We start from the raw sequence: 20916 nt of genomic DNA, 5'->3' as shown, positions 1-20916 counted from the left end.
TTCCTTTCATAACGTTCTTTTATTGGTCATATCGTCTAATCGTGACCATATCGCCACTAAAATGTAGGGGGAATATCACCACTCTCCCTCGTGGCCATATTGCTAAGTTTGTAGAGAATATAGTTATGACCATATCGTCATGAAAAATATCAGAAGAGTCATATCGTCACATCCTCACATTCTCTAAATATCATGGCTCGTAAACTTACATATGCATGAGGTCCCATAAAATACGATTGTCTAATACAACTCGTGATATACCATTATGACTATTAATGTAATACTATCATTCCTCTCGGGACTACCATTCCTAAAAGTATGACCAATATCATATCACCATATCATGACATGAATCATACACATGCGTTATCAACATCACAATTCTACTAGCATCTCATGGTCATAACCCATATCATGCACATCACAATGCATACGTAAATATCATACAGTCCAACATATAATGACAAGTCTTCCGATCTAGCTTATAACATCTAACAGGTTCACTTACCTCGATCTCAATCTATTTTCCACTGAAGCCATCTAACCCGTATCATACACATCACAATGCATACATAATATCATACATTCCAACATACAATGACAAATCTTCCGATCTAGCTTATAGCGTCCATCAGTAGATTCACTTACTTTGATCTCAATAAGCTATCCGAGCACCTCACATACTTTTAACGACCGGTAAGTAGCATAATCGTGTAGATTTCGTGTTGAAAGCCAATTAGTTTTGGACCCATTGTAAGACTAAATTGAGTGGTAGGTAACAAAAAACATGGTTATTTGTTTAATATAAAGTCAAACAAAAGAGTGGGAGTGGGAAGCAAAGAAAGAATAGTATTTATCTATCTGCATTGCATCTTCTTGACGTACCTAACAGAAAGAATCCTATTGAGCAAAGTCTTCAACCTCCTAGACCCTTGTCCAGGCTTCAACACACCATAGTTCTCTTCTTCGAGACCCGAGCAAGACCCGGTCCCGAACATGCTATTCCCGGAACACCACCCGCCGTAGGAAAACAAGGCACGATGACGTCTGTTGAGGATGTCGCGGTCGATCTTGTCCAACACGCGATCGTTGTCCTTGAACTTTCGGGCGAAGGGGCGGTTGCTGGTGAGCATCTTCTTGTAGTGTGGGAGGCCGAGATAGCGGGGGTGTTGGCGGGGAGGCGTGTCCCAAGCGATGTAGTGAAGATCGTGGTTGACGGTGGTGTTTCGGTAGTGATCGGAGTTGCAGATTAGGGTCTGGAAGTATCCCTCCGGAGAGGAAACGAAGTTGGTGTAGTAAAGGAGGAGAGTTCTTGGGAGATTGTCCCAACCCACAATGCAATACTCTGCAAATGATCTTGATAGTATTGTCCATGCTGAACCTGCCAATAATTATAATCAATTTTTTAAATAAATCAAATTTTAACATATTTAATATTACACATAATTAAATATTATAAAACACCCAATAAATTACACACAAAATTAAAGTCATTATTATTATTATTATTATATATTTGAAATATTTTAAAATTCAAAAAACTTATAATTAAAAATTGTTTTTTTTTAAATTATTATTATTATTATTATTGTTTATTAAAATAAAAAATAATAATAAATAAATAAATAAATAAAAAGCTAAATTGCAATTTTAGCCCATGAAGTTTTAAAATTACAATTTCAACTTCCAATTTTAGTAATTTTTTAAAATTTATATATGAGACACCAAATTAAAATTTTAAATAGTAAATAAGTTAATTTTAAAAGATTTATATTTGTTAAAGATTTTTAGATATAAAATTAAAAGCTTTTTTTTTTTTAATTTAAGAATTAAATTGATATAATCTCAAAATTCAAGGACTAAATTTGTAATATAACTAAAATTCAAGGACTAAATTTGTAATATAACTAAAAATCAAGGACTAAATTTGTAATATAACTAAAAATCAAGGACTAAATTTGTAATATAACTAAAAATCAAGGACTAAATTTGTAATATAACTAAAAATCAAGGACTAAATTTGTAATATAACTAAAAATCAAGGACTAAATTTGTAATATAACTAAAAATCAAGGACTAAATTTGTAATATAACTAAAAATCAAGGACTAAATTTGTAATATAACTAAAAATCAAGGACTAAATTTGTAATATAACTAAAAATCAAGGACTAAATTTGTAATATAACTAAAAATCAAGGACTAAATTTGTAATATAACTAAAAATCAAGGACTAAATTTGTAATATAACTAAAAATCAAGGACTAAATTTGTAATATAACTAAAAATCAAGGACTAAATTTGTCATATACCTAAGAATCAAAGACTAAATTTGTAATATACACAAAAATTAGGGACTAAACTTGTAATTATATCGGAAGGACGTGTTGGTAGGTATGAGTGATGGAATGCCCAAACGCCTATAGATAACTCCCTTTTACCAATACCCATATCTCTATTTTCTAAATCACCTTTAAATCTAGTTGGAAAACGACATTCCAATTCCACACCAAACGAGTTCGTTTTATTTGGTTTCGTTAGGCAACCACTTCTTTTTTAAAAAAAATTAATTTTATTCGATTGAATCCTAAATTCACTCGCTAAGTAGGGGTAAAAAGGTAATATCCCATTTCTCGAAATTCCAATGACTACCCCCACAAACTAACACAGGCTTTTTCAACGTGCTATTAGGAATTACTGATCTCCACAATGGTATGATATTGTCCACTTTGACCATAAGCTCTCATGGCTTTGCTTTGGGCTTCGCCGAAAGGTCTCATACCAATGAAGATGTATTCCTCACTTATAAACCCGACGTGGGACTCCCTCTCAACAATCCTCCCCTCAAACAAAGTACACTATAGAGCTTCCCCGACTCCTTTCTCTAGAGCCCTTGAACAAAGTACACCTTTTATTCGACACTTGAGTCACTTTTGACTCCAACTTCGAGACTAGCAATTTCTTGGTTCGATATTTGAGGATTCTATTGACATGGCTAAGTTAAGGGCATGACTCTGATATCATGTTAGGAATCACGGATCTTCACAATGGTATGATATTGTCCACTTTGAGCATAAGCTCTCATGACAAACTAACAACATGTTTAACTGAACGATGACTATCCCCACAAACCAACACACGCTTTCTCAACAAGTTTAACTTACAGAGTTCTTGTGATTGAGCCACCAAAAAGGAAGGTGCATTTTTTTTCCAGAGTTCATGAGATTTTTGAGTTTTTCACAAGTCACCGATCCGATTTGAGTTCCCGTGCTTAGTACCCACCAAAAAGGAAGGTGCATCTTTCCCTTCACTCGAGTGTCACATAAGACAACGTTTTCCTTTTCTTTACCTTTCTTTCCTTATAAGGAGACTACTTAATCGAGGTCATAAGCTCAAATCGAATCGAATCAAGCAAACAACATAGTTATTTAAACAAGAATGTCTATTCCCTAGGCAAATCATAACTTAACTAGCTCACGTGATAATCCTAATTTAAATGCAATTAAGATCCTTCAGAACCCTCACATGGTTACTAATTAATAATTATATCCAGAAAGAATCAAAGTTAACAAACCTGTGTAGAGCTTGAATGCAGTGGGGAGTGTCCTCTGCTTGATAACCCACCAAATCTCTGATTTGTTCATGCTGTAAAGCGCTGGATCTATCATGATAGGCTTCCCTCTTTTGTTCCTGAATTCACAATTTCCAATCAAAAATGTAAACAAAACAATAAGAACATCATCAAATTTGGGGAAAACAATGGATTCTTACAGCTTCCAACCCAGACGGCTTGAATGTTGAATGAAATTCAGATCTCTCGGCAAATCGGAGAAGGCATCGATTAGATCTGAAACCCCATCAATGAATTTATATGAACAAATCATCCAATTCCAACAAAACCCAGAAAGGAAATCCAACGAAAACAACATCAATGGATTTATAAATGAACGAATCATCCAATTCCAACGAAACCCATTAAAGAAATCGACCAAAAACCACATCAAATTTCACTCACCATACCATCTTGAGTAAGCAGGGGATAATCAGAGGCGCTCAAATTGATGAACCAATCCCATTTGCAAGTTCTCAAAAGAATCGCCATGGAATGCAGAGTGGTAGCAAGCATGGTGGGTCCTCTGTAAGTGACCAAGTTAGGTTTTCCGACCATCCAAACGTTCCCCACTCGTCGGAAAACGGGATTCTGAGTCAGAAACTCGGCGATCTCGCGGTGGTGTGAGGCGGAGGCGCCCTGATCCATGTGGATGAGGTAGTGGTTCCCGGGGTGGTAGATGGCAGACAAGAGGCGCTTGAGGCGTCTGGCATCGCCGTCGGAGGCGGAGATCAGGTATGCAAAGGAGACTGGATAGGAGAGATTTGATTTGGGGGAGTATAGGGAGTTGATTGGGGGAGTAATGGCGGCGATGGGTTTGGTTAATTTTGTTTGGATGAAGAAAAAAGAGAGGAGAGTGGATGTTAGAAGGAAGGAGATTGTGAGAAGCTTGAGACTCATTTTCCCGAGAAAATGGGTGAGAAAATGGGCGAGAAAATTTTGAGTTTCAGAAAGAAAATGAAGAAGAAGAAGAAGATGAAGAAGGCATTAATGGAGAAAAGGGGGAAAAGGGTTTGGAAGTGTGTGATGAATAAGGGGTTCCTTGCTTTGAAGGGAAGGGAAGGGAATTTGTTCCCTTTTTTTACTTTTTAAAACCCATTCAAATAAATTACAAAATTAGTATTAAATAAATTAATTATAAATCTTACGCTAAATAAAAAAATACAACTCAACCTACACTGACCTATACTACTGAATAAAATGCAAATCTATCCTATACATGTGTCACGGTTTTGGAGTTGTGATGCCTCCGTCAACCTTATAGGGGTGCATTGTCTTGAAAAATGTAGTAGCACGAGGCTTGAGTATTTTAGAAATACTTCGTAAGTGACCCCTTATCGGGGTTATAATGCAGGAACATGTGAATGCAATGACGGGATGTATCATAACGGTCTGTTTTCACTATCCTAATGGGTAGCTTGGATGTGTAATTCATTTCCTACACATGGCTCACACGTGTGAGTATGGACCCATTAGTCAATTCACACACTACTAATCTATCCTATACATGTGTCACGGTCTTAGGGTTGCGATATCTCTGATAGCCTTACAGGGGTGCATTGCCTTGGAAAATGTAATAGCACGAGGCTTGAGTATTTTAAAAATACTCAGTAAGCGACCCACTTATCGGGGTTATAATGTAAGAACATGTGAATGCAATGATGAGACCTATCATAACAGTCTATTTTCCTACCGTACTATCATAATGGGTAGCTTGGATGTGTAATTCATTTCCTACACACAGCTCACACGTGTGAGTATGGACCCATCCGTCAATTCGCACACTGCTATTCTATCCTATACATGTGTCACGGTCTCAGGGTTGCGATGTCTCCGTCAGCCTTACAAGGGTGCATTGCCTTGGAAAATGTAATAGCACGAGGCTTGAGTATTTTAAAAATACTTCGTAAGTGACCCCTTATCGGGGTTATAATGTAGGAACATGTGAATGCAATGACGGGATCTATCATAACAGTCTATTTCCCTACCGTACTATCCTAATGGGTAGCTTGGATGTGTAATTCATTTCCTACACACAGCTCACACGTGTGAGTATGGACCCATCCGTCAATTTGCACACTACTGGGCTTCTTTCCTTGTCGGGCGAGCATATTCTGGGAGGTTTCTATGGTGGACACCCATTAGAAGTAGTAGTCATCATGACAGCATTATGTAAAACATAATAGTCATTCTCCTACATAGTAGTGTACGTGTCCGTGTTGAGGACTATTGAGAGGGAGTCCGACATTGGCTAATTTAGGGAACAATCATGGGTTTATAAGTAAGAAATACATCAACATGTATACGAGGCTTTTTTAGAAGCTCAAAGCAAAGCGATAAGAGCTTATATTCAAACTAGACAATATCATATTATTGTAGAGATCCGTAATTCCTAACAAACCGTACCATACTATTGTGAGGTATAAAAAAAAATATTGAAAAAGTATATGGTCAGAAAATTAAATTAAAGCACGTGATTCCCACGTGGTTATTTAATTCCTGTCGGTGATCTTATAATGGGCCCCATTTGTATGGGTGGCCCAAGTATCTAAATTCCGAAAATGGGCCTGAATTTCTCTGAAATACGTCCGTACATTTATTATTTTATTGCTTAATCAATTTTTTTTTTTATTATTATCATATAATTATATGTGCATATATTTATTTTATTTTATTTCGTAACTATTTTTTTTATTATTTATTTACCGACCATTCTTAAAATAATTAAAAATTTTAATTATTTGGAAGGTAATTTTTCCAAATATATATTTAAATTGAGTTTTAAATCTTAATTAAATGTTTGTTTGTTTGAAAATAAATAAATAAATAAATATTTTACGAGAAAAAATGATCTGACCCTGAACCAACCCAATCCAAAAAATGTATGATTGTGTTCTTTATTTAATAAGAGTTATTTTGGTTGAAAAAATTACAACCCGAACAATTAGATTATAAACCTATTTCTCATTAATTCAAATAAACAAAAACTTATATTGGGTTTGCCAGTGACGCTGGCCCGATAAGGAGTAGATTATGAGATCTCACATCAGTTAAGGGAACGAAACATTCTTTATAAGGGTGTGAAAACCTCTCCCTATCAGCGTTTTAAAAACGTTAAGGAAAAACCTAAAAGGGAAGAAACTTGTTAGAATTTGAAACTAAGCGAAGAAACTTGTAAAAGTGACTGAGTCGGGCTTCATTCTTGCATATATCAACCCGTCAAACAAATGCTCGGCGTTACTCATCAACCCATATCCAAAAGTTATTCTATTCAAACTTCGACATTATAACGAACAACTTACGTGAAGCTTGTAAAAGTCGAGATCGATTATATTAACATCAATGGTAGTTGTATAGGTCATTTTCTTTGGTAGTTATAGAAATGGAAAATAGTTTATTAAAGGAAGTTCACACCTAGTCAACCAATGATTTATTATTATCATTGGGAGGACAAGTCAATGTAACAAATCAACTATTAATGAATTTAAAATATGGTTGATGTGTAATCTAGACCATATGGTAGTTGTATTAAATATGATAATTATTTAATCAATTAAACACGTATGTACAAATTAATTAATTTTTAAACGGAGTTCGGTCGTAAATTCAAATCTTTTAATTTGAAGAGAAAAGATGCGTGATAATTATTATTGAATTATACGAGTCAAATAGTAATGATTCGAAGCACCTTTTTTACACTATTTCGGAAACACAAGGACTCAATCGTATGGATATGTAAAATACAGGATTTCCGATCCTAACAGGAAAGGGAGGGAAATGTATACTCAATTTAAAGTGAGTAGACAGAATTCCATACTCGATCTCATAGATACATATAGCATTCTATGGAAAGTCGTATTCGATGGAAGTCGTATGTACGACTTGGAGGGAGATCTTTCATATCTTTCAAGATCCGAGTGTTGGTGTCTCTTCGAAATTTAGTGATGTACACTTGCTAGCGGTATTTGTGGGTTTGGTTGAGATATTTTTAAACCTGGCCAATTACTCAAGTTGTAAATTTTTTTTTTTACCCAAACAACCATTATTAAATAATGAACTTAAACTAACCCAACTCAATAATTCCGAGATTGTTTGGTTCAACTCAATATAATTTTAGAGAAATCCATCAACCAACTTAATTCGTAAAGTTTTCATTTATTTGAACTCGACACAAATAAGTTTATAACCTAATTGTTCGGATTGTAATTTTTTAACCAAAATAACTCTTATTAAATAATGAATCAAATCATAATTTTTTTTATTGGGTTGGTTCAGGGTGTTCGTGTCATAGCTTTTATGGTATGGTCTATGAATGCTTATGCATCATAGATTATCGATTTTATAATAATTTTATAAAACATGACATAACTACAAAATGACAGTTTTATCACATGACATAACTTATCGTAGCATAACATGTCATAATATGTCATAACATAGCAGAGCATAATATAACATAGTATAACATCAAACAACATAACATATTTTAACATATCATGCATATATATGACACGTGCAAGGGTCATGGGGCACGCATCATCATACATAATACAATTCATCCAACTAAGCCAATAGTAGAGCCACTTAATTGGTTGGTTTAGGCCGAAGTCACTACTCCATTAATGCTAGTTTAATGCTTTATAACAACTCAAACCCACTCCTAGTAGATATTGTCCGCTTTGGCCCATTACGTATCGTTGTCAGCCTCACGGTCTTAAAGCGCATTTGCTAGGGAGAGGTTTCCACAAATCCATCTCTAGCAGATATTATCCGCTTTAGCCCGTTAAAATGATATTCGAGCCAGACACCGAGCGGTGTGCCAACGAGGACACTGGCCTCCAAAGGGGGTGGATTGTGAGATCCCACATCAGTTGAAGAGGGGAATGAAGTATTCCGTGTAAGGGTGTAGAAACCTCTATCTAGCATACACGTTTTAAAAACTTGAAGGGAAAGCCTAACAATATTGGTTAACAGTGGACTTGGGCAGTTACAAATAGTCCTTGAAATTTAATTCTAGAGCCCCATAATCATAATTGACTCACCTAATTTTACATAAAATAATTTAAACTAACTAAAAAGTAGTTATACGTAACCTTAAATACTTCCAACTAGTTCAAACGAAGAGGGAAGAGTCAGGAGCAACAAATAATTTAAACTTGCTAAAAAGTAGTCATACTAACCTTACATGACTAAAGGAGACAAACAAAAACTAAACGATCAGAGACGACTCAATAAATCAAATGCTTAAACTTAAGGGTTGTTTTCCTTTGAGTGAGAGTTATACAACTTGAGCTACGAGGATAAGAACGAATTTTTTTCCCCCAAAAAAGAATAAAAAATAAACAAAAGAATCAGAAAAAAGTATTTAAATCATAGTCTAATTGGCTTCATAATCTATGAACCCATTTGACATCTAAGAGGGAAGAGTCCGAGCGTATCAAACCCAAGCTAGATTAATCGCATCAGAAGCGGTTGGTGTAACTTAGTAAATGTTAGAACATGGTAGAAATTGATATTTCTTTTTCATAAAAGGTATAATGCATGGAATATAATGAAAACAAAGGACATTTTAATTTAGCACTCAAATTTGTTCCGTAAGAGTTTCTAATATTCTAAAGTTTGGAGAAGCATATTTTCATAAAGGATAAAAAAAAAAAAAAAAAAAAAGAACATTTGTGAAATTCCCATAAGAACCTAATTCATTTTATAAAGTTATTTCCATTTATTTCAAACAACTTTATCAATTCCAAAACAATATAACTATTAAATTTTTTAAAAAGAAATTATCAAACAAATTGTTCGGTTTCGCGTTTCGGGTTAAGAAAATGAAACCAAGCCTAACCAATTTGCCTACTTTATGTTTGTCCTTTTGGGAAGGTCTATCAGTAAGACATGAAAAGCATGCAACTTTCCAGCTTTAGAATATGAGAAGCGAGATTACGTTAACTCGACTAACCTGGCTGCCACATGGCGTTTGTGGATTTGACTGTCATGCTTTCTTCCTCACAGTCCCTCCAATCTTATCTGTGAACAAAAACGTTGACAAAGTCAAAATTTAACTTGCAAAGCAATCATTCATTGATAATCATTAACAATGAAGAAAAACTTTTAGATTATTGGAACTTGGAAGGGCAAAACTGTAATTTGGTTCTTTGTATAAAAAAACCCAAAAGAGTTGAAAAACACATAGGATTCTTAAATAAATAACTAAAGAGAAGAAAAGAAAAAGGTTTTAGCTAACTTGTTCAACTTTGAGTTCATTCAGAAAATGAAACACAAAAAGAAAAAGAAAAAGGATAACAGAAAGCGGAGACCTTTTTCGTTCCAGAGAGGTTGTAAACCCGATACGTATCACCGTCAGCCTCACGGTTTTTAGAGGTTTCCACACCCTAATACAGAATGTTTCGTTCCCCTTTCCAATCGATGGGGATCTCACAGATGTGGATCAGGAGGAAGATAGCCTTTGATCCACGTTGCTGCTCCCTCGTGCTGCCACGACATCAGCACAATAGAACCCCGCACCTACTTTGACCAAAATTATGAAATTCCACATACATGTGTATATATCTAGAGAGAGAGAGAGAGATCTTGAGAATTCAAAACCTGATTAGTTTAAGAAGACTTGAGAAGTCCAAATCTCAGAGGGCCCAGGATTTCAAAGGAGATTACTTGCTTTTCAACCAACCCATAGAACTTCAAGAACACAGCAACTACTACAAAAACTGGTGCTGTTCTTGGTGGATTTTAGGAGCTGATTTCCCCCTGAAATGAAATTATGGAAGCCAGAACGCCACCAAGTGTGTTACAGAACCACTCCCACCAAGCTCAAGAAAGAAGAGTTTCATCTTCAACACCAAACCAGGTTTCTCTCTCTTTCTCAATCAAGAAAGCATTTCCATTATCATATCCATGAAAATTCAGATCCATTTTTGGTGTATGGACGTTGACTTACATGTATATGAAGGAATCTTATTGGCTGTTGTTGTAGGTTCAAGAACCGAGCCATCCGATCGAGCCTGCCATGGGATGGAGAATTTTCAGGTGGCTTTCTAGCATAGTTTTCAAGATTCATATATGTCTGGTAGCCGTGTTAGTGATCGTTTTGACAGTTCTCGGACTTCGGTCGGCTTCTAAAACGCATCATTTTCACCCCAAAGAATGGTACCCTCCATTGTTGGCTTCTATTGGGAGCTCTGGAATCATTGCCTTTTCATGGCAGGCCTTCACTGGCTGTTCACCTTCTATGGCCTTCAAGACAGCCTTCTGGTTTAGCCCTGTACTATCACTTGCTTCTGGTGTTTTCTTTATCATTGTCGGATCTCGTGGCGGTTTAGCAGCAGGAGTCATCCTCATAGTTTCTTCCTTGATTGTGTCTGTATATGTCTGTTGGATCAATCACCGGTTGAATTATGCAATTCAACTTCTATCACTTTCTACTAAGTACCCTCCTACGAACACTCCAATCTTTGTCTTTGGATCAATCCTCATTGGCGTTCTATACGCAGCTTTCGTGGTCATCGGCATCGGTGGAGCAACTTCTATTACGTCGAGTTTTAAGGCATTGTTCATAGCAGCAATACTGTTGAGCCTAACCTGGACTCTGCAGGTTATCAAGAACGTAGTGCACGTTACAATCTCGCGCATAAAGTACTTTAATTTAGCTTGGGGTCGGGAAAAGGACATACGAGCAGCTTTCTACGACATAATAAAGCATTCAGCTGGAACTATTTCTCTTGGCTCAGCCATCATCCCTTTTATCAGCTTCATTCACGGATCGGCCCGTGCCATGAGGTTGGTGGCAGGAGACTCGGATGAGTTCCTTTTCTCTTGTGCACCCTGCTACTCAGAATTAGCTTCAATGCTGAGAAACCATGGAAACAGGTGGGGTTTTGTCCATGTTGGAGTTTACAATAAAGGGATTGTGCAAGCTTCATATGATACCTGGGAGGCGTTCGAGAAGGTGGATTTGGAAATCGTTATAGACTCCGATCTCACCGTGTCGTTCTGCGTTCTTTGCGGGGTTTCTGGTGGTGCAATCTGTAGCATTATAAGTGGGATCTGGGCACTTGTAATACATAAGAGCTACGCAACAGAATTAGCAATCTACGCCTTCCTGATTGGCTATTTTGTGGTAATGAGCTGAAATATTTGAACTGTTCTAAACTGTAACTGAATTTAATGGTAATACCTGAGAGGAATTTAACTTCTGGATTGATGTTCATGGTTGTTGTTGTTGTTGTTGTTGTTGTTGTTGTTGCAGTGTCGAATCGGAATGGCGTGGCCACAAGCATGTGTGTCTGCCTACTACGTAGCTTATGCAGACAATCCCCTGCATCCTCGGTTCGACTCCACCGTGCCAGACCGGATTCGAGAACTTCGGCGGAGGTTGCAAGTTTAACCAACCCTGAAACATGAAAACAAGTGAAGAAGCAGATTTAGACCATTCCTAAAGCTCCAGTAAGAGACTGGCATAAGAAAAAAATGCCTTCACCCACTGAAACAGCAATGCCAGCTTTAAGCTTCTTCCTTTTTCCCTGCAAATCTTGTTCTTAGAGAGAAATTCATGGTAGATTCTTTTTTCAAACACATAATAATGCTTCAGAACTACTAACAAGAATAAAAACAAAGAGATTCATGCAGTAATTTATGAAAACTTTCCTTGAAGTTCATATATTTCTGATTTCGTAGTCAGTTCAGAAAGAATTCGTGTCGGTTTGACTAACAAGTACACATCTTGAGGGAAATGAACACTATGGAGTAAGTTGAACTGAATCAGATATAATTGCTCCAAACTATGGCAAGACAAGCTGCTTAAATGAAAGATGAACTCTATCAATCTTCACTAAATTTCAAGATTAATATATCTCATCATCATTGCATAATCCATGCCCAATATTAAAGCTGGGGGCGGTTCAAGACAAAACGTTCGAAACGAGTCTTTGGAACTCATTTAGATCCCAGGTGACCAAGACCGCCGCATTCTGAACACATGGTATTACCAGTTCCACCACAACCTACAAGAAGATGATTAGAGTTCGGACAGAAACTTTTCAAGAAGTAATCTGAGAACTAAACATACAGATTTTACCGAGGCAACGAACTTTCACAATGATTCCCTGGCTCTCCAATATCGAGTCGACATACAATCCCGACCCGGAGCAAGTTGTGCAAAGAACAGCACCTTTAGCATGACAATCAGTGCAACGGGGATTATCTCCAATCATTTTCTCTGCCAGAGATATTCCAACAGGCATCTCAATTATTTCTTCCGGAATAGCCTTATCATAGCAAAATAAAGATTCAAAAGCACTTCGTTGTCTGTGAACATCTGCAGCTGAAAAATCCCCCGGCTACATCCAGAAAATTTGACAAGATTCTCAAAACCGTAATTATATGGCAATCACAAACTATGAATGCAGATCATATACTTAGAAGCATATGATTGAATACACAATCACGAACACGTAGATCGGGATATGACAGAAAAGGCGAAAAGCAGAGGTTACGTTTGATGTCTAGCTACTATTGCCAACAGCTAGTGACATTAGATATTGATTGCTGAGGTTTATCAAAAATGCTTGTTTACTTATTACAAATGCTCTTGCCAGTTTCAATCAATTATGCCAATTCAGCAGGCAAAAGGCCGTGGTACACGGCTCAAACCCACCGTTAGGAGCTTTTGTCCTCCTTGGGCTTTCCCTTTCGGGCTTTCATTCAATGATTTTAAAACATGTATGCTAGGGAGAGGTTTTCACACCCTTATAAAGAATGTTTGGTTCTCCTCTCCAACCAATGTGGGATCTCACAATCCACCCCCTTAGAGGTCCAGCGTCCTCACTGGCACTGTTCCCTTCTCCAATCGATGTGGGACCTCCCCCCCCCCCNTTACTGGCACTTGTTCCCTTTTGCAATTGATGTGGGACCTCCCCCCATCCACCCCCTTCGGAACCCAGCATCCTTGCTGGCACTCCTCGCTGGCACTTGTTTCCTTCTCCAATCGATGTGGGACCTCCCCCCAATCCACCCCTTCGGGGCCTAGCGTCCTTGCTGGCACACCGCCTCGTGTCCACCCCTCTTTGGGGCTCAACCTCCTACTGGCACATCACCCGGTGTTTGGTTATGATACCATTTGTCCTCTTTGGGCTCTCCCTTATAGGCTTCCCTCAAAGTTTTTAAAACGCATTTGCTAGGGAGAAGTTTCTACACCCTTATAAAAAGAATGTTTCGTCCTCCTCCCTAACCGATGTGGAATCTCACACTAAGGAATTAACGGTATAAAATGGTTCTTTTTACAGATATGAAACGAGCCTGCGATTTGACCATCAGACAAACAATAGTTATATAAAGAGACCGCCATTTTCACATGTGGGAGTTCTATGCTTTACCATTTCTCATTAAACCTTGTCAAGTTTAAACTGAATGCAAACATAAGAACGAAAAAAAATAACACAACATAGCACTAACTTTAAACCAAAATGTTCAGCTTCTAGCAGAAAAGCATAGCTCAAAAAAGTCGCTTATAATCCAATGTATGCACCAAACAACCAAATACCTTCAAATGCACAAAAATGACTGTACAATAGATTCAACCTAAATGAACGCAGGACCATATTCGTCCATTGAATATAAAACAGCAAATAGAATCACATAACCAATTTGAAAAGTACGAACCCCAGAAGCAGAGCCATTGGGATAGACCGCGAAGATCTTGGAGAATTTGTTCCTCTCGAAACACAAACCGTCTTGAATCTTTCTAATGGCAAGTAATATCTGCGATGAATTGCGGAAAATGAAAGATGATGAAATGGTTAAAGAAGTTGAATCCATTGCGTATGAATAGCAGAAATCTGTGATGAAATTGGCCTCCAAGCGGTAAGGGAAATTGAAGCTCGAATCGATGAAATTCCCGAGGAAATCGCCAATATAATGGCTTTTTTTCTCGCGTTTTTTAACGAATTGCGGATGACAAATTGGTGAATGAATTTTGGTTCCTAGTGCAACAATCCGGCGCCCAACTAGGTGTCAAAATCGCACTCCTCTGGCAACCAGACAACGAATATGCAATAACCTAGCTAAAAAATTTAAGTTGTTTAATCAAGAGTTTCCGTTTACAAGGCTTCAAAAATTGGAGAATGAAATTACATTTTCAAGAGAATTCTTGAAATTATTCTTCTCTAATCTCTACAAGATTTTCTTTTAAAAGGTTCTCACAAGCTTTGAACCTTGTGTTCGAGTCATAGCAAGGAGAATCTAGCTTGTACCTTGTGTTCGAGTCATAGCAAGGAGAATCTTGTGGAATGTTGAAGAGTTTTTGCATGGTTGGAATACTTGTAGTAGTTTTGCAAGATACTTTAGTAGTTGTTACTCTAGAATTTATTGCTTTTGTTTTAATTCATAATCAAATCAAAACGGTTATCAATACTTTTGTTCTGCTACGGGATTAAGAGTTCATTCCCTTTAATTGGTATAAGAGTCTATTGATTTTTACTTTGAATTAAAAGTAGTATGGTGGGTAATTTATTTAAAATCATATATATGATATATGCCATTTTGATTTTGCAAAATTGATTTTTTCCTCTGGTTTTAAAAACCCTAAATTATGAATTAAAATAAAAGCAATAAATTCGATTTTATTATGAATTAAAACAAAAGCAATAAATTCGAGGGTAAGAACTTTACCTTTGAACAAACCCTAGCTTGTAAGAAGTATTCCAACCATGCAAAAGCTCTCCAACATTCCACCAGATCTTACTGGCTATGACTTGAACTCAAGGTCAAAACTTGTGGGAGCCTCTTAAAGGAAAATCCTAAAGATTGGAGAAGAATAATTTCGAAGATTCTCTACAGATGTAATTTCATTCTATAGGAAGGGAGTGGAAGAAATTCCGATTGGCTGAATCTGAGGGTATTATTTATTTATAGGGATTAAGAGAATCTTGGTTAAATAATAATATATTTAATATATTAAAATATAATATTTTATACAAATTATATTTAAATATTATAAAATATCCTAATATATATTTAATTAATTTGAATCTCATTCAAATTTCAAATATATTTTTATTTAAAATATGAAAATACATAAATATATATATATATATATATATATATATATATATATATATATAAAATACAATAAATATATATTTCTTTTAATATATCTAATATATTAAATATTAATTTGACATTTGTTTTTCTTCATTTATATTTAACCTATCTAATATATTAAATATTAATCTAACCCTTTCGATTAAATATATTTTTTCTATTTATTTAATATATTTAATATATTAAATATTAATGTGATATTTCAAATTAAATTTATTTTCTCAAATATATTAAATATCAATTTCAACCCTTCAAATTTTCTTTCAAATAAATTGAATCTTTTAGCTACTCTCAGCTAGGAAGGAGACTTTATAGACGTAGATACAAAATTACTTAATTAAACTCTTTATTTAATCAATTTTCATTCCTTAACTATAGGTCACTACTGTAGATTTAGAGTTGCACTCTTATGCATGACAGGAATGTCCATTGATATAACCATTACAAGCAAGTCGATCCTTCATGAGTTGTTCATAATTACAGCTGGGGTCAAAAGTCCGTTTTACTCCTGTAATTACATTTTTCACTCTAAGTATCACTGATTATCTAATGAACAATAGGATGGGCCTCATTGTTCAAGTCCACAAATCAGTACTTAATAAAACAACTCATCTACTTTCCTTTTATGGAAATAGTGAATTCCATTCCATGATATTATGTTCCGAACTCCTTATTTGGTCCAGTTCCCAAAATGATAGGCATATTGGATCGGCTAAAAGAGCCATTTTCACCCATGTAAATTAAAGGACAAGCTTTCGGAGTTCATAACTCACTCAGAATTAAGATCGAGTCGCATATGATCATCATGTGAAATATTAATCTTCTCAATTAACGCATTTATAAAGAGAGATTAAATATTTATTGGTTCAGTCTTATACAAACTCATTGTATAGGATACCCACTTAAGTCTCCACATGAACAATTAATTACGAGGCTATAGGGCATAAGTCTCAACATAATCATAGTCTTACATGTTTAATACGAAATATTAAAATTTAGAGAAAATAAAAACAAATATAAAATAATTTAAAACGATGAAATGCAAAACAACATATTCTAATGTGAGACTAGGAATTTAAATATGAGTCTACCCTATGCACGTGCCACAGTCTCTGCCCACGATGTCGTCGTCTTCTGTACATGTGCGTCTTGCCTTTACCTGAAAAATGATGTGGCACACAACCTGAGTATTTTGAAGAATACTAAGTAGGTGGTCTCACTATAGGGGGTCATGCAAATGCAAACACATGCAATCATGCTCTTAGGATCTATCTCTATTCTCTAGGGGTGGCCTTCAGTCTCGAACAAATTGGATGTGTAGTACTTCCCTACACACGACCCACACGTGCGAGTGTGAATCTCTAGGGGACTTGCACACCCCCTAGACCCTCTCTAGTCAAGCTAATCTATAACGACGTCTGAAGGTCAGCAAAACTCCATAGTGTCATGCTCCCCATGAACACCATCATCATCATACTATGCGCGTCCGAACTCATCGTCTCTGGGGAAGTATCCCTATGCTTATGAACATACAATATGCATGAGGTCGCTCTCAATTTCATCTTATCATCTCTTCTGACACAACCTTCTAGTCTCATCTCTTTGTTACATTAAGTAACACATGCTCGTTAGATATTTATATTAATATCATTTTCATGCTCTTAAGGTTGTGTCATATGTCGGTCTATCGACATGATACAATATGACACTCATCATCATATAGCATGCTTAATATGAAAAACATAACATATTAAGACAAACGTCATGCAATCATCATACTCATCATACTCATCATATCGCCATAAAGTGCATAAAGCATATCAAGTACGTCATACATCAAACTATATATATTACGCACATCATCAAGCATCATAACTCATACATCATTGTACACTTATACATCATCATATACTCAAACTTCATTATATACTCATACATCATCATACAATACAACTCATGCATCATCATAACTCATACAATTTCTAACCTATTCTATAGTAAGACTACTTACTCGGTTGACGTTAACCGAAGTACTCCCTAATTTAATTAACGTAAACTCTTGTTCCTCGAGAGCTGCTCCAAAGGTTGCCGGGGTTCGCTTCCTATCGCACCGATCGTCGCCTTTCGTAGTATTTCACATTTTAATTAATAATCCAACTAACAATGTGAAATACGGCTCTAAAACGGCCTCAATTACCTTAATCGGGGCCGAAAATAGGTTCGTAAGGGTCGGAACGGTGGAAATCGAGGCAAAAATAAAAAATCAAGCCGATTAGCCACTAGAGCCGCCATCGCGCCGTCCGTGCCGAAGGGCTGCTCGCGCCACAAGATGACACATGACAGCACCAGAGCGAGCCACGTCGTGCATCGTGCAGCAGCGTCAGGTCAAGGCGCGGGTCCAGACGCGGATTCACGACTGAGTTGCAGGTTGGTTCAACTGGGGCGAGGGAAACTTGGGCCTGATGTGGGCTACTGGACTGTGGGCTGGGCTAGAATTGGGTTCTCGGGTTGCAGATGGGCGTAGGTCCGTTTTCGGGTTGCAGGCGTGGGCTGCTGATTGAGTTGTACCGAGGTGAGTTTAGGTCTCGGGTCGGAGCCGCTACAGGTTGGACTGGGGTGCGGGTTATGGTTCAGGTCCGACTCGGATTCTATGGACCTCGTCTTCCTTACCCGACTTCTCGTGATTTTCTGATAGACCTTTCTCTCTCCTCTGTGCAGTGGGTCTTTTTTGGCCACTTTTCTTGATCTGTTACTATCAAAATTATNACAGAGAAAGCGCTCCGAGAGATTTCTCTCTCCTCTGTGCTCGAGGCGTTTTTTTTTTTAATTTATTTTCCAATTGTTACCGTGATTTTGGTTCGTTACCAAATCTATGATTTCATGGTTTGTTACCATGTAATCCTCATTAAACGTCTATCGTAACCCTATATGTCACAGTGTCTTTCAACCTAACGCGGCCATTCTGCCCTCGGCCTAATACTAGATCTACAGCCCGAATCGAGTTATTAACTGGGTAAGGAAGTTTGAGGATTACAATGGGTGGAGTTGAGTTATTAACCGAGCCAAACGCCCTTCATGTTTATGTTAATTTATAAGTACTGATTTTTATATAATTGATGATTAATTTATTAAATACAAAATTTACAATTTTTCTCATACAATAAATCGATCTATGATAATTGATATTTTATTTACTTAACTATATTCGAATTAATATGAAATAAATATTTATTTAAAGGGTTTGAATAATTATTAGACATAAAATTAAACGCTTATAGATGTATTAAATATAACGTTGAAAGTTAACCTATTAAACCAAAGTTTAAAAGTTTTTAAGATTCATTTTTTATCCACGAGGTTGCATCGCCAATCTAGTTTTCACTCTTGGATGAAAAGAAAAGTCCCACATCCGCTAATTTAAGGAGTAATCATGGGTTTATAATCAAGAATACAATCTCCATTGGTACGAGACTTTTTGGAGAAATCCAAAGCAAAGCCATGAGAGCTATGCTCAAAGTAGACAATATCATACTATTGTGGAGAGTCGTGTTCATCTATCATGTTATGCCCTAAACTTAGCCATGTTAGCTCCTCGAAGGCATGGTAAAAAATGACTAAGATTTCAAAAGAAAAAGAGTCAAACCTTATGCACCATGTGTTCTAAATTTACGGTGACTCTGTTACTTATGTTACTATAGGGCCATGAACCTTGTGTTATGTTACAAGATTAGGCTATGCTATACCTTAGGGTTAGCCCATGAATTTAAGTACTAAGATGCTACTCTAGGGCCGTGAACCAAGTCAAATAAGATCACCATGCACCCCATGTTCTAAATTTACCGTGACCCCTTTAAGATTACTAGGTGTTACTCCAACCTATGCCCTATATGATTCTATGTTTTCCTAATCTAGGTGGAATGCCATGCACCATGTTTCTCTAGCAGGTTGTCATGTTTCATATTTTCCTCACCTAGACGGGATGCCATGTACCATGTTTTTACCGTGGCGTTTGCCATGTTTAATAGGTTACCCTGCCTCATGTTATTGTTGGCTTGTCCTACCCTTGTCTTAGGATGTTCTGACAACTTTTCTCGACATGTTTTACGTTCATGATATTCACCAACCATGTGACTTTCTAGGTCTTCCATGGGGAGTAGTCTAGGGACATGTTCGGGACAACTAACATAACTCAAGACCACAAGCTAAGAAACCATGTGTAAGTTCCTGGTTAGAACGAGGTTGTATACCTTAACACTCACCATAACCACGATCAAAAGCCTACAAGTAAATTGCTTACTAAATCTTGTACTCACTCCATGTTTTCCATGCTTTTCAAGTAATTAGGAGTTGATTGGGAATGAGAGCGAGATCTAGAGCACGAGCTATAGAGAGCCACACCCGGCCACAACCTCTAAAATTAATTTGCTATTTTTATTGTTTTTTTATTTTAATGATTCCCTTATGTATTTTGAACATGTAAACTATACTTTTTGGTTAATTTAAATATATGTATGCATATTATGTTTGGAATTTTTCAAATAGTAAAATTTTTTTATCGTATTTTAAACTCGTTTAAGTCTCAATCTGTTCTTCGAGCAAGCCACAACATTCAAGTCATAACATCAGCCTTTTTGGTTTCGTGTTAGATATTTACTTTGCATGCGTTATAAATAAAATTTACTAATCTTAATCTCATAATTCTCTTAAGGTTTTATAAAATAAAAATAAGAAATATAATAATTATACAAATCCATGAGTCAACAACTTTACAGTTTGGCCGAGTGGTCTAAGGCGCCAGATTTAGGCTCTGGTCCGAAAGGGCGTGGGTTCAAATCCCACAGCTGTCAACGATTTTTTTAGTAGTTAAGGGTATTTTTGAATTTATAAAATTATAAAATATATATTTTTTTTATAATTTAACAATTTTTTAATATTAGAATTTATAAATTTATAAAATAAAAAAAAATATTTTATAATTTAACAATTTTTTAAAATTAATATTATAATTAAGGGTATTTTGAATTTATAAAATTATAAAATAAAAAAAATATTTTATAATTTAACAAATTTTTAAAATTAATATTATAATTAAGGGTATTTTTGAATTTATAAAATTATAAAATAATTTTTTTTTATGATTTAACAAAATTTTAAAATTAATATTATAATTAAGGGTATTTTTGAATTTATAAAATTA

The 20916-nt window shown here is 36.0% G+C and overlaps 3 protein-coding genes, 1 long non-coding RNA gene and 1 other non-coding gene across 6 annotated transcripts; 2 read left to right on the top strand and 3 right to left on the bottom strand.

Annotated features, from left to right (window-relative positions):
* Positions 1-701: 701 nt before the first annotated feature.
* On the bottom strand, positions 702-4655 carry LOC111803341 (beta-glucuronosyltransferase GlcAT14A). The gene is made up of 4 exons (XM_023687697.1): positions 4019-4655; positions 3770-3845; positions 3573-3688; positions 702-1381 (listed from the first exon to the last, which is right to left on the bottom strand). Exons 1-4 carry the CDS (start codon positions 4506-4508, stop codon positions 858-860), a joined length of 1206 nt encoding a protein of 401 aa, XP_023543465.1. The 5' UTR covers positions 4509-4655; the 3' UTR covers positions 702-857.
* A 3940-nt stretch (positions 4656-8595) lies between these two features.
* Positions 8596-10304, bottom strand: LOC111803366. 2 transcript variants are annotated; one of them, XR_002816369.1, is made up of 3 exons: positions 10212-10304; positions 9923-10097; positions 8596-9632 (listed from the first exon to the last, which is right to left on the bottom strand). It is a non-coding gene; the product is annotated as an uncharacterized LOC111803366 (long non-coding RNA). The 2 variants fall into 2 exon arrangements; XR_002816368.1 differs by having other exon boundaries at positions 9923-10130; positions 10212-10302.
* A 29-nt stretch (positions 10305-10333) lies between these two features.
* Positions 10334-12251, top strand: LOC111803336 (protein PNS1-like). The gene is made up of 3 exons (XM_023687688.1): positions 10334-10470; positions 10597-11739; positions 11869-12251. The coding sequence occupies exons 1-3, from the start codon at positions 10384-10386 to the stop codon at positions 12004-12006; spliced, it is 1368 nt and encodes a 455-aa protein (XP_023543456.1). The 5' UTR covers positions 10334-10383; the 3' UTR covers positions 12007-12251.
* LOC111803362 lies at positions 12244-14471 on the bottom strand (the record flags this gene model as incomplete). The annotated part of the gene is given in 3 exon segments (XM_023687727.1): positions 12244-12622; positions 12710-12958; positions 14280-14471. Coding segments are annotated over 3 exon segments (507 nt in total). The 3' UTR covers positions 12244-12520.
* A 6015-nt stretch (positions 14472-20486) lies between these two features.
* Positions 20487-20566, top strand: TRNAL-UAG. The gene has a single exon. It is a non-coding gene; the product is annotated as a tRNA-Leu (tRNA).
* The last annotated feature ends 350 nt before the right edge of the window (positions 20567-20916 follow it).

Source organism: Cucurbita pepo, chromosome LG10 (assembly GCF_002806865.2).
Source record: "Cucurbita pepo subsp. pepo cultivar mu-cu-16 chromosome LG10, ASM280686v2, whole genome shotgun sequence".
Taxonomy (NCBI): Eukaryota; Viridiplantae; Streptophyta; class Magnoliopsida; order Cucurbitales; family Cucurbitaceae; genus Cucurbita; species Cucurbita pepo.
This window is presented reverse-complemented; position numbering and strand designations above follow the sequence as displayed.